Raw genomic sequence first — 14,017 nt, forward strand, 5'->3', positions numbered from 1 at the left:
TCCACGTCTAGATGAGACCCTAGAGAAACTCTGACATATGTGTTCAAGGAGAAAAGGATGAGTGTTATCATATAGGAAACTTAGAAATGGCCTCCGTACAGAGAAATGGTTAAGTAAATTGTGCCCATTTCTTGTTAATGAATTCTGTACAGCAGTAAAGACTAAATGAATTCATATAGTGAAAGCGAGCGAATTCATATAGACACATTTTTAAAAATAGGGTGGAAGAAAGAAAGTTACTGCAAGATATAGTCCACATCACACAATATATACACACTTTAACACATAAAAATACAACACACGCATATGTAGTAAAAATATAAATCCTAAATGGGAATATACTGTCCACCCAAGAGATTGCAGTTATCTCTGGAATGTGAGGGAGAAAAATGTAATTTTGGATGGAAAAAAAAAGTATTTTTGAATGCATCTGTAATATTTATTTCTTTTAAAAATGTGTGGAGCTAATTTGACCAAATCTTATATTTTTAAAATCTAGATGATGAGTTTTGTTATGTTACGCTCCTTGTCATTCTGATGTTTTACTACTATCATAAGCAAATTTAGTTTAAAATTAATATTTCACATGTGGAGTGATATTTGGTCTAGAGAGTGGCCATGGAGTTGGGTGACGCAGGTACATTTTTCACTGAATGCAGGAGATAAAGAGAGTGTTCCTTGTGAAGAGGTTAAAAAAAAAAAGGAAGCTATTTACACCGGGAAGGGGGATCCAGAGGCCAAATACAATGCTCATCTAGACTTACTTGTAGAGATGTCTGCTTACTGGACCCCAAACTGTATTTATAAAATGCAAATGTGATTGTGTCTGTCTCTCTAAGTTTACTCCTTGTCTAGCCATCACCTAAAAGATGAAGTGCAAGTTCCTTATCACGGAGGGAAAACTCAAGGACAGATTGTTGAGAAAATGGAGGGTAACTCCAGGCAGAAATGTGTCATTTACCTTTATCAGAAGCTGAGGATACAGGCAGGGGAATAGGAGGAATTCACTCAGGAAAGGAGGTTGTGGGTTATTTGGTGGTGGGTTTTGACCAACAGTAATTTGTCCTTCCTTTGGTACGAAGGTGGTAGAGTGGATCTGAGCAGAACTAACCTTTGCTGATAATGCAGATATGGAAACTTTCATTTAATATAAGCATAGATATCTGAGCATGTATATTAAATGGCTGATCCATAAGGCAACGTTCTGAATGCTAATCTGGTGCGAGAACAACCACAAGGAAAGAAAAAGATAAGTAATTAGTGTAAGAATAACACCAGGAAAGAAGTGGTAGGTATAATCAATGCAGGAACCAAAGAAACAGGAGACGAGAGAAGAGAGGTTTCTGAGCATAGGGGCTGAGGTTGGAGACCCTCAGTGCTGGATGTCAAGTGTCATCATGGGAAGAAGTGATTTCTGCAAGAACCCTGAGAAAGAGCTGAAGAACCCTGTGCCCCCAAGGAGAGGAGCCAGGAGGGGCGTCAGCATGAATGCTGGGGGCAGAGTAAGAGTCTTGAGTTTGCTGAGTTAAACCAGAGTCCTAGGAAATGCTGGCCACTAAAACCCACTTTCGTGGGACGTGGCAGTGCTCTGAGACAGCCGTCACCTGAGTGTGATGTGCTGAAGACAAGGGAGGCCACATATCTCCCCTTGTCATCTGAGTCAGCAAACATACCAAAAAGACATCCTCTGAGTGCTTTGAGACCCTCCCACAGGTCAGCTCATCAGTGCCTTGCCAATGAAAGAGCATAATTTCCTGAAGGAGCCTCTTAGCTTGCACCATTGACTGTGGAGGTGGAGGGAGGATTGTCCTTAGCCCTTTCTTAAATAATGCACTTGTGTGGCTGCTAATGTGCCCAGTCAAACAATATGTCTTTTTTCTTTCTTCTTCTTCTTTTTTTTTCTCCTTTTTGGGCTGTACCCATTGCATATGGAGGATCCCAGGTTAGGGGTCGAATCAGAGATACAGCTGCCAGCCTACTCCACAGTCACAGCAACGCAGGAGCCCAGCCACATCTGCAACCTACTCCACAGCTCATGGCAACACCAGATCCTTAACCCACTGAGTAAAGCCAGGGATCGAACCCGCATCCTCATGGATATTGGTCGGGTTTGTTAACCACTGAGCCACAACGGGAACTCCCAACCAATATTTCTTTTGAAGGTGGACAGCTCAGGATTGAGAAAACCAAATGAGAATTATCCCTTCCTCATCCTCTTGTTTTTCAGACAAAGCCCAAGGAGAACAATTATCAGAAGGGAAGGATCGATCTCTCTCTCCCTCTATCTGTGTGTGTGTGTGTGTGAGAGAGAGAGAGAGAGAGAGGGGCGGGGGAGAGAGAAGAGAGAGAGAGAGACTGTATTTCATCAGATCTTGAGAACTTGGGTTCTGAAGCCAAGGTTTTGAGTCCAGTTTTGCCACTCCTCCTGACTTTAAGCAATTCAGTTAATTATTGTTTTCCATCTGATAAAAGCATGTAGTGATTCTGCTTACCTCTTGAGGTCTTGTGGCGGTTAAAGGGGGTAATGTGTGCAGTGCAGTTGCTGGTTATTTATCTCCTGATGTCACTGTCACAGTCTCTTCTCCGGTACCCAAAGCCCCTACCTGGGAATGTGGCTCAGATGCTATCAAAAAGGAACTTGGTCCTGTGACGTTCTGGCCTCTTCCACAAGGGGACGTTTATAATCAGCTGGTCTAGTGCATGTTAAAATGCCTCTTGGGAAGTAGGTGTGCTGGAGAAAGTGCCAGCAGTAGTTTGGGAGAGCGGATTCTCCGTTCCTGCTGAAAGGTCGTAGGCTTGGGATAGTTTGGAAAGAAAAGCCCAAAGTTTCCCAACTGTGGAGCAGAAGGGGTGGAAAGAGCTGCCTGGATGGGGCCTGAAGATGAGGATTCTAGTTCCCTCTTTAAGGAAGCGAGGTGGTCATGGCAAAGCGAACATTTGGAATTATTCCCCAAGTTATGCAGTCTCTTGAAACATGACTCCCCCAGGACTTCATTCAGAGCATAGTCAGAGTAATTGTTGACACTCAGTACATGCTGCTCCAGCTATGCCCTGTGGAAACACGATGGTTCTCAAGAGTAATTATTCTCAGAATTCTTCTCTAGAAGGAAAGGGGGATGAAAGCTTCCCAGAGTACATCTCCAGGGTCCAAGGTCTGGGCTGACCCATTCTAGCCTCTTTGTTGGAATGTGGGCCCCTATCTGATTCCACACAAAGTGGGCCCAGCCCTCGGGAGCTTCAAAGCCTGGGGTACACTCAAGCGCTTCATCTCGATTGCAGCCTGCAGGGAAGTCTTTCTGGTGTTAACTGCGGAAAGTAAAAATAATTCTATTTCCTCTTTCCCTAGAATTCTACCTAGGAAGGTGTAGAAATTAATACACAAAACCCTCAATTAAGACAGTATCAAGAGGCCAGAAGGGGTATCCCTGTCACCCCACTGCAATAGCAGAGCCCAGCAAGCAGACTTTCTCCTGGTACCTGGCAAAGGCTCAGTCAATGAGAGATAGTCACAGCTCAGCCAATGAGATGCCACCACTGAAATCTCACTTCCTCCAAAGGACTGTTTGTTTCCTATAGCCCTCTTAACTCCCCTCGCCCCTTCTTTAAAATTGTTCTCCTCTTCCTGCTGCCTGGGGCATCTGCACTGTGGCTTAACGAGTTTGCAGACTCAGAATCATAATTCGTTGTTGATCCTGAATAGCCTGCTTCCCTTTTATTTCCTGGAGAAATAACTGGGGGTCTATTTGTTTTATGTCAACAAAGGTTAGAGTGAAAGTTAGACTTTCCTTTTCTAGCACGTTAATGGTAAGTCTCAATTTTCAGAGCTGGAAGAATCTTCCTCTGCTGCCCCCTTGGACCACGTCCTCCTGGGAGAGCACCATTTTAGAGAAGAAATACTCTCTCTGCTCCTATTTTCCCCAAACCTGTGGCCCAATACCACACCACTGAACAATTTTCATGACTTCCTGGGAAACCAGAGGCATAAATGGAGCAAGAGAGCTGTGATTTGTTACTATCATTTTTTTCCTTTTGGAATTGGAATTCTCTTCAGTGACACTTGGATCTTGGACTGAATGATAGTGAAGAGATTGGGCAATGAAAGGAAAGATCACATCTCCTTCCTCCTTCAAAGTTCAATAACGTCTATGTGAGCCCATGTTTCCCACCTCTGTCCCATAGCTCACCTATTACCAGCACCAGTACTAGCCATGTCTTCTGCTAGTTCACAATTCCAGTTTACCTAGCTGTCTGTCTGTTATTTTATATCTCCTGTGTGCTGATATCTCCTGTCAGGTGAGGGGAATGCGTTGGGCATGAAGAGAACTGAGCTCAAATCCTCACGTGCCTCTTTCTGATTGAAGCATGTGAAATATGTGACTTCACATTTTGGAGAGTTTATTTTCTCGTCTGGAAAAGAGGGTTACTATTGTCTGTTCTTCAGGGCTCTTTTGAACATTAAAAGCAATCGTAATGAATGTGATGCAGTAAAAGCACGTGAAGTACACACATGCATATTTGATATGTAATGAAATACTGACTTTCTCTGAAACTGTGTGGCACATTTGGAACTTCCTTTCTAGTGCTCAGGACTTTCTTCCTTGTGTGGGCCATCGTTCCATTTTTTTCTGAAACAAGTGTTTGCCTGCCCACTCCACAGTGTTATGAGAGTACAGTAAAAACACACTGTGCTGTGTGCTTTGGTGGATAGAACACCGAGAGAGACACATAGCTTGACTCACAGGGACGTCAAGTCAGTATTGCCAGGTTCCTCCCATCCCTTACCAGAATCCTCATTCTCCACTCTGGCCCCCTTTCCCGAAATTTAGTCATTCGACAGACGTTCTTGGATGATTTCATCTTCTCCAAACTTTACTTATCACCTCCACTCTGATTCATGCTCTGTTAATTTTGCTGCCAAGTTTCATATCCTTATGGTTAAATACTCTCTTCCATGAGAGTGTACCACGGGAACTTTTAAAATCTGCCCAAGATGGAACTGCTCTTCGTAAATTACTCTCTTCTCCATTATCATCAATGATGTCATTTATTATCATAAAAATTACTACATTCTATTGTTTGTATGTCCACATTCTTTTACACTGAATCTCTTTGTCTATATTTTCACTCACTCCCTCGCTAGATTTTTCTGATGTACCTAATTAAACTCCTGGTCTCACCAATCCCCTCTGTCTCTTACTGGTGTCTCTGTCCAATCCTTCATTAAAGAAAAACACGTGTTGTTGCTTCATAAAGAGCTCCTTATTTTTACCTATAGATATCTACCTGTGTGCCAACCTGTCATCACTATTTATCTATTCATAAGGGAAAATGTTGTAGGTTCCCATTGATCCACCACCCAACCTGAAAATTAGGACTTTGGGGATAATCCATATCAAATACATGGTACCCCATTTCCATCCCCTTGAGTCTTTCTTCTTCAATATCCTCTCAGCCTGAATCCTATGTTCATCTTTCTCTTCCTTTTTTTTTTGTCGTGCTTTATTTTTAATGTACTTTTGTTGCATCTATTTCTGCTCCCCGATGTGTATTTTGTGGTTGTTTATAATCTTATGAAAAAGTTGTCAATAATAATCTTTGGGAATTTACAGATTTTCAGCTAATATTATTATGATAAGATCAACAAAATTGTAGCATAACTCTCTGGGCCATTCAGGGAAATAAAAAAAAAAAAAAAAAGTATTTCTTTCCTGGGTGGAGTGACTGAGCTCAATTAGGACATTCTACTGATAATACAAAAAGGGCTTCCAGGAGGACCCATGCCTACAACTACATCTGGGATATGTTTGTGTTTCCATGTCCAATAGGAAAGATTCCTAAAAATAACATCAACCAAAAAAAAAAAAAAATAGGCAGAATTGTTGAGCATCCAAAGCCCCCCAGGAATGACTGTTTGCATCATTTAAGTATGTGGGGACCAAGTAGAAGCGTCTTGGCAGCTCCTCTCAGACATCTGAGCTTCAGATGTGTGGTCATCCCTCTTCTGAATTCCTAGGTTCTGGTAACACCACCTTTACCCTTTTGTTCCTCCAGTCCTAGTGAAAATAACTTCTTTTTGCAGTTAAAAACTTTTGAGTTACAGCAGCATTCATCTTTTTTTTTTTTTTGGTCTTATTAGGGCTGAACTCATGGCATATGGAAGTTCCCAGGCTAGGGGTCCAAATTGGAGCTGGAGCTGCTGGCTTACACCACAGGGGTTGAACCCGCGTCCTCATGGATACTAGTCAAGTGTTACCACTGAGCCACAACAGGAACTCCGGCATTTATCTTTTATCCTCTAAGCCACTTTCAGTGTACACCTTTGTGTCTGTGTATCTTCATTAAAATTTCTGTTTTCTGAATGGTTCCAAAATGACTTGTAACATACCGGGTGTGGGATGGGTGGGAAATGAAATCACGTCTGTTCCTGTCTCATCATTATCAGATTACACTGATTCACTTACATTCATTCCTTCTCCCTTCACCAATACTTATTGATTGCACCTCAATGACCAGCATTGGTAGAAGTCGAGTGGAGCGTTAGGACAACTCTTGCCCTCAAGGTTTGCAAGCAAAGTAGGGGCGATATAATAATCCCCCAAGTTGACATTCAGGTAGTGATTTATAGACTTCAAAGTATGAAGTACGATGATCCTCACCCTCTCTGACAGCAACAAGGCAGACAGTTTTTTCTTTCCATTATGTAAATAAAAACCATGGCTCAGACATTCTCAGCTTGACTCTGCCCGTCAGCAGCGTAGTGGGGACAGGAACCCAACAACTTTGCTGCCACTTTGCCAAAGGGAGAAGTGATGTGTATGAATTGATAATAGAATGTCTTCTAACTCATAAGGTTTATTTTTCATGATTTATGTCTTTTTTATTTTTTTGACTTTTTTATTTAACCTCCGCACACCCACAGCATTTGGAGGTTCCCAGGCTAGGTGTCCAATCAGAGCTGTAGCTGCTGGCCTACACCACAGCCACAGCAACACTAGATCCGAGCCATGTCTGCGACCTACACCACAGCTCATGGACGTGCAGGATCCTTAACCCACTGAGCGAGGCCAGGGATAGAACCTGCAACCTCATCATTCCTAGTCATATTTGTTTCCGCTGCACCATGATGGCAACTCCCTATTTTTCATGTTTTCAAGTTGTCTTGATGTAGAGTTGATTTACCACATTGCGATAATTTCTGCTGTACAACAAAGTGATCCAGTTATACATATACCCACATCCATTCCTTTTCAGGTTCGTTCCCCATATAGATTGTCCCAGAATATTGGGCAGAGTTCCCTGTGCTATGTAGCAGGTCCCTGTTGGCCAGTCATTCCATATACCAGAGTGTGCACATGCCAATCCCAAACCCCCAGTCCACCCGCCGCCCCCACCCCACCTGTCCCCTTTGGTAACAGTAAATTTGTCTTTGAAATCTGTGAGTCTGTTTCTGGTCTACAAGTAAGTTCATTTGTATCTTTTTTAAGAGTCCACCTCTAAGTGATTTCCTGTGATGATTCTCTTTCACTGACTAACTTCACTTAGTATGATAAGCTCTAGGTCCATCCATCTTGTTGCCAATGGCATGGTTCCACTCTGTTTAATGGCTAAGAAATATTGCATTACATGTGGGTACCACATCTCTATCCATTCCTCTCGTCAATGACTATTTGGGTTGCTTCCATGCCTTGACTATTGTAAATAGTGCTGCAGTGAACATAGGAGTGGATATGTCTTTTCCAATTATGGTTTTCTCTGGATAGATGCTAAGGAGTAGGATTGCTGGATCACATGGTAGTTCTATTTTTAGTGTTTTGAGAAACTTTCCCAGTGTTTTTAACTAGTGGTTGTACCAATTTACATTGCTGCAATTAGTGTAGGAGGGTTCCCTTTTCTCCACACGCTCCCTCTCCAGCATGTATTGTTTGTAGAATTTTTGAAGATGACCATTCTGGTGATGTAAGGTGGTACCTTATAGTAGTTTTGATTTGCATTTCTCTAACAATTAGTGATGTTGAATATTTTTTCATGTATTTTTTTTTTTTTGCCATCCATATGTGTTCTTTAGAGAATGTCTATTTAGTCTTCTGCTTTTTTAATTTTTTTTTTGATACTTGTACTGCATGATTGTGTGTATGTTTCACAATTTCTGAAAGGGATTTATCGCTGTAATATAAGTGCTTCTTGGAGGGGACATTAGGCTCGATATTGATTGTTCCTATTGTACTGCATCTCTATATGACTCACATTGTCATGATTCTCTTGCTAAGAGTTCCCAGAGCAGCTTCATATCTCTATTCTCAGACTGTAGATAAGGATTACCATCGGGTCACGCAGTGTACATCACAGTTATCATTGCATCCTTTAGGCTGTAACTCGTCAGAGGACGGAAGTACATGCCCATGACTGTCCCATAATACAGAGAAACAACTGTGAGGTGGGACCCACAGGTGGAGAAGGCTTTGCGCACACCCTTGGTGGATGGAACTCGTAAGACCATGGAAAAGACCCGAACGTAAGAGATGACGATGCATAGTAATGGCAAGGAGAAAACACTAGCCCCTAGGTACATCATCTTCACATTGAAGTGGATGTCGGAACAGGACAGCTTGAGCAAAGAGGCAATGTCGCAGTAGAAGTTGGCCACTTCCTTGTTTGCACAGAAGGACAGACGAGCCGTGAGCAGAGTGTGGGGGACAGCATTGGCATTTCCCATCACCCAAGACCCAACAACTAAGAGGACACAAGCCCGTGGGCTCATGACTGTTGTGTAATGAAGTGGGCGGGTGATGGCCACGGCACGATCATATGCCATAGCAGCCAGGATGTAGCTATCTGTGTTTGCCAAGGCCAGCATGAAACACATCTGTGTTAGGCATCCCCCAAAGGAGATGGCTTTGGTACCTAAGAGATGGTTGGCGAGAGCCTTTGGGATGGTTACAGAGGAGAAGAAGATGTCGACAAAGGAGAGGTTGACCAGGAGAAAATACATGGGGTTGTGAAGGCGAACGTCACAGTGAATGGCCAGGATGATGAGCAGGTTTCCCATCAGTGTGATGGGGTAAATGAATAGGAGGAGGGTGAAGAAGAGGTTTTCCTGTTCCTTCTGACCACTAACTCCCAGGAGGATGAAATCCAGGTTGGAGGACTGGTTGCCTTCTCCCATGGATCTTTGAGCAGGAAGGGGAGAGGAATCCAGCATGAGTAGTGCAGTACTGTGTAGAATGATCTTCTTCAGCCACCATTTTTCATTCCTGTCGTTGCTGTGTCAATCCGGGGTTTACTAAATCCTGAGGTAGGCAATACATTTGGGCTCAAAGTTACTATAGGTCATGGGGAATAATCAACAGTTAGCTCTAGACACTCTTTCTAAGAAGTGAACAATCTTGAATCATAGGTGCCCATCCTACCCAACCCTAGCACCATCCCCCAGACTCTTAGGGTATAATTACTTTACAAATAGTTAAAGTCTATATTTGACACACTAGAAGCTTTGTTAGACCTTGACACAAAGTCATAAGTATGGGAAAATACAATGTATTCATTCATTTATTCAAATACGACAACGTCTACTCTCAAGGACCTTAGAACTTCACAGAGAAGCTCGAATCACATGCTAATCTTATTAAATATGAAAAGGAAAGGACAGTAGTTTGGAGTCTTTGAGGAAAAACTCCAGTGCAAGGGATAGTTAGCACAAGGAACACCCTGGACAATTAGAATTGTTCCACGGACAAAACTCAGAATGAACCCAGAGTCCAGAATGTTAATAGTTGTTCAGCCTGGTGTCAGAAGATTGCCAGTTATAGAGACCACTGAGGTTGGGTTATAGCAAAATGATATCAGTGAGTTTACTTGCTGGGTATCTCATTTTCTCCTTTTTTAGGTAAACAGTCACATTTGATAGGCTTCATCTACATTCCCAACTCTGAAATATGTATAATCATGATGTTTTTCTCTTTGATCTCATCTCATATTAGAAACAATATCTCCTACAGTGACTCACCCAACTTCACTGTGGCGTCAGTTACTGCCTAGTAGAATCTAAGGTCTATGTCTGTTGACTTGATCTCTTTTTCCTACATTTCCTCATTAGTCATCATGCAAACATATCTGACCAAACCTCACACCCTGCACATCCAATCTAAGTAGATGACACTCTTTTGTAAGGAGGAGAACGATATCTTGTTTATTTATTATCTCTTAGAGAGGGATTATTTTGAAATATTATTCATTATATGTATATGTGGGTATACACACACACAGTCAATTGTTCTTGATTTTTTTTTGGGGGGGGGAGCTGTACCTGTGGCATATGGAGGCTCCCAGGCTAGGGGTTGAGTTGGGCTACAGCTGCTGGCTTACACCACAGCCACAGCAACGAAGGTTCTGAACCATGTCTGTGAACTACACCATAGCTCACGGCAATGCCAGATCCTTAACCCACTGAGCGAGGCCAGGGATCAATCCTGCCACCTCATGGTTACTAGTTGGATTCATTTCTACTGCGAAAGGGAACTCCCAGTTCTTGAATTATATCCAGGTTTATTTTATGTGGTGTAGGTCACAGATGCAGCTCTGATCCTGTGTTGCTGTGCTGTGGTGCAGGCCGGCAGCAGCAGCTCAGATTAGACCCCTAGCCTGGGAACCTCCACGAGCCACAGGCGTGGCCCTAGAAAAGACCAAAAGTAAATAAATAAAGAATCCCCATTCACAAGAGCAAGATAAATTTTAAGAAATATGGAAATAATTCTTTTTAAAAAAATCCAGAGTTCCCGTCATGGCATAGTGGTTAATGAATCTGACTAGGAACCATGAGGTTGCGGGTTCCGTCCCTGCCCTTGCTCAGTGCGTTAATGATCCGGTGTTGCCATGAGCTGTGGTGTAGGTTGCATACACGGCTCGGATCGCGTGTTGCTGTGGCTCTGGTGTAGGCTGGTGGCTATAGCTCCGATTTGACCCCTAGCCTGGGAACCTCCATATGGCACGGGAGCGGCCCAAGAAATGGCAAAAAGACAAAAAAAAAATTTTTAAAAAGTCCAGTCTGGTTGCAAAAATAACAAAATTTTACTGAACAAAAAATAAATACCTAAAACCAGGGAGATAATATTATAGAAACATCAATTCACCTACAATTATTTTATGAATTCAATGCAATGCTAGTCAAAATACCACATATTTCTTTAAAAGATGATACTTAGTAAACTGATCCAAAACTTCATGTAGGAGAATAAAGAACCAAGAAGATAGTGTTAGGATGAGAATAAGGAGGAAGGACCTGACTTGTCAGTTGTCATAATGATTCAAAGAGTGGAGTGGTCCTGGCATGCGGGCAAGCAAATAGGTCTGTATAGCAGTCTAGAGTGCTTAGAAACAGATCAAAGATTTATCAGAAATTCGTATATGACATGGATGGTTTAGTACTAGGCAGGAAAAGGATAGACTGTACGTTTGGTACAGAGTGCTAAGTCAGCTGGATTCCTCTCTGTGAAAATAGAGGAAAATAATTTTAAAGGATGAATTGTGAAGACCAAAGTTCAGAAAACTTAGATGGAGATTATGTTTATGGTACCAGGCTTCCTCCACACTATTTATTGTCATGCAAACTAAATGAAATATCCAGGAGACTTTGAATGGGATGGTGGAGTTACCCATCCAAAGTCTCATGAAGGAATGAGCTTATGTCCTCAGGAAAACTATCATCCACCAAGGATACCTGCTGTTACAGAAGAAAGAAACAAAATTTACCCTATTTAACCCCTTGTGCACTTTTTCTTTCTTTCTTTCTTTCTTTCTTTCTTTCTTTCTTCTTTCTTTCTTTCTTTCTTTCTTTCTTTCTTTCTTTCTTTCTTTCTTTCTTTCTAAGGGCTGCACCCATGACACATGGAGGTTCCCAGGCTAAGGGTCGATTCCAAGCTGTAGCTGCTGGCCTATGCCATAGCCATAGCCACAGCCACGTCAGATCCAAGCCATATCTGCAACCTACACCATAGCTCATGGCAGCATTGGATCCGTAACCCACTGAGCAAGGCCAGGGACCGAACCTGCAACCTCATGGCTCCTAGTCGGATTTGTTTCTGCTGAGCGACGACGGGACCTCCTAAACCCTTGTGCACTTTGTCATTATTTGTTACTGTAGTCTGGACTATCCCAAGCAATTCACTAATTTTTCTAAAAAGACCTCTACTCAATAATTGATTCAGTGTGTGATAGTCACTCACCAACTCCGAGTGTTTTTTATAGTACACATGGGAATTGCTAGGCACAGGGAAAGCAGATAAAATTATATTTCCCTCAAATATGATACACTTTTTCATCTCTGCACCTAGATGAGTTTGATTTTCTCTCTTGAATGACTTTCCCTATGTCCACGTGAAATCATAATCTCTCAGAGTTGAGAGGGTTCAGTAAAACCAGAGGGTTCAGAGACTATGGTTAGCTCATATGGTAATGAAATATTTTAGAGGAGGGGCTTCTGGCAACACGGCAGCCTTAGCTAATGCCACCAGGTCCCATTCCAATTAAAACACATAGAAATTATGAATAAATGTGATAAGTGATTAAAAATGCATACTTAAACCTAAAAGAAAGAAATGGGACTATGCAGGTATGAAAAACAAAAAGCACACTCAGAACAAGAGCTGTAAACCAGAGCTGATGCTGCGACAGATCCTTGGGGTTTCAAGTAGGAATTAGGTCCAAAGGCTGGGATCTGGGGTGTTAATGACCCATGGATAAAATGTGGCCACAAATCTGCATGAAGCAGGAAATTTGATTTGAATCCCATGTAAAACAGTTAAAGCATGATCCTATTTATGAAAATAGCACCAAAAACTGGCCATATAAGATTTGGAAAGAACAAAATGGATAGAATTCATTGAAAATGTGATTGCTTTCAAAGAAAATCAAAGAGACTTTCTAGATAATTCAGAAGTTTGAGCATATATGTGTGGTATAAATTGATATTTAAAAAATCCATAATGTTCCTATATCAAGCAAAAATAAATTGCTTTTTAAAAAAGACTCTCTAGGCATTCCCGTTGTGGCGCAGTGGTTAACGAATCCAACTAGGAACCATGAGGTTGCGGGTTCCATCCCTGGCCTTGCTCAGTGGTTTAGGGATCCGGCGTTGCCGTGAGCTGTGGTGTAGGTTGCAGACGTGGCTCGATCCTGCATTGCTGTGGCTCTGGCATAGGCTGGCAGCTACAGCTCCGATTAGACCCCTAGCCTGGGAACCTCCATGTGCCTCGGGAGTGGCCCAAGAAATGGCAAAAAGAAAAGAAAAAAAAAAAAAGACTCTCTATCCCCAGTGCCAGCAGACATTAGAAATCTAGAAGTACCCCTAACAAACGAGGTCCAAGACTGACTTTAAATATTGTAAAATCATCATTTCACAATACATGTAACTCAAATCGTTATGCCGTATACCTTAAACTTATGCAGTGCTGTAGGTCAACTCTATATCAATAAAACTAGAAAAAATGACTAAATGTTACTGAGTGGCAGAAAGAATACCTAGAAAATGTGGAGGTGAGCAATATTAATGGAGAACTCACTATTATAAAAATGTCAACTCTCCACCAGTCTATTAATCTAGGAAATCATTGTGATCCTAAATAAAACACCAGAAGTTTTTCCCAAGCATGGAACTTAGTAAGCTTAGTTAAATTCGTATGGGAGCATAAAGAGACAAGAAGAGCCAAGACAATTTGAGGAAATAGAAACATTGGAGAAAGAATCCAAGGTAGGAAGGGCCAGAGGAGGTCATTTGTATACTTAATAGTGCTGTTAAGGGGGAATGACTTCCTCTGGCCCTTCCTACCTTGGATTAGTACTGACACAGGAACTGACAATACATCTATGTAACATTCTGGAGAGCCTATAAACAAAATTCTATTACAAACAGAAATTTGAAATATCCATGTAAATGCATTTCTATTTGTTAGAAATTGGTACATGACGTGGGTAGGCTTCGAAATAGCTAGGGCACGGTTGGACTGGCTGTTTGGGACTCTTAGAC

The 14,017-nt window shown here is 42.0% G+C and overlaps 1 protein-coding gene across 1 annotated transcript; it reads right to left on the reverse strand.

Annotated features, from left to right (window-relative positions):
• Positions 8,327-9,163, reverse strand: LOC110256088 (olfactory receptor 1A1-like). Its single transcript, XM_021067665.1, has one exon. It carries the CDS (start codon positions 9,161-9,163, stop codon positions 8,327-8,329), a length of 837 nt encoding a protein of 278 aa, XP_020923324.1.

This window comes from Sus scrofa, chromosome 12 (assembly GCF_000003025.6).
Source record: "Sus scrofa isolate TJ Tabasco breed Duroc chromosome 12, Sscrofa11.1, whole genome shotgun sequence".
Classification (NCBI taxonomy): Eukaryota; Metazoa; Chordata; class Mammalia; order Artiodactyla; family Suidae; genus Sus; species Sus scrofa.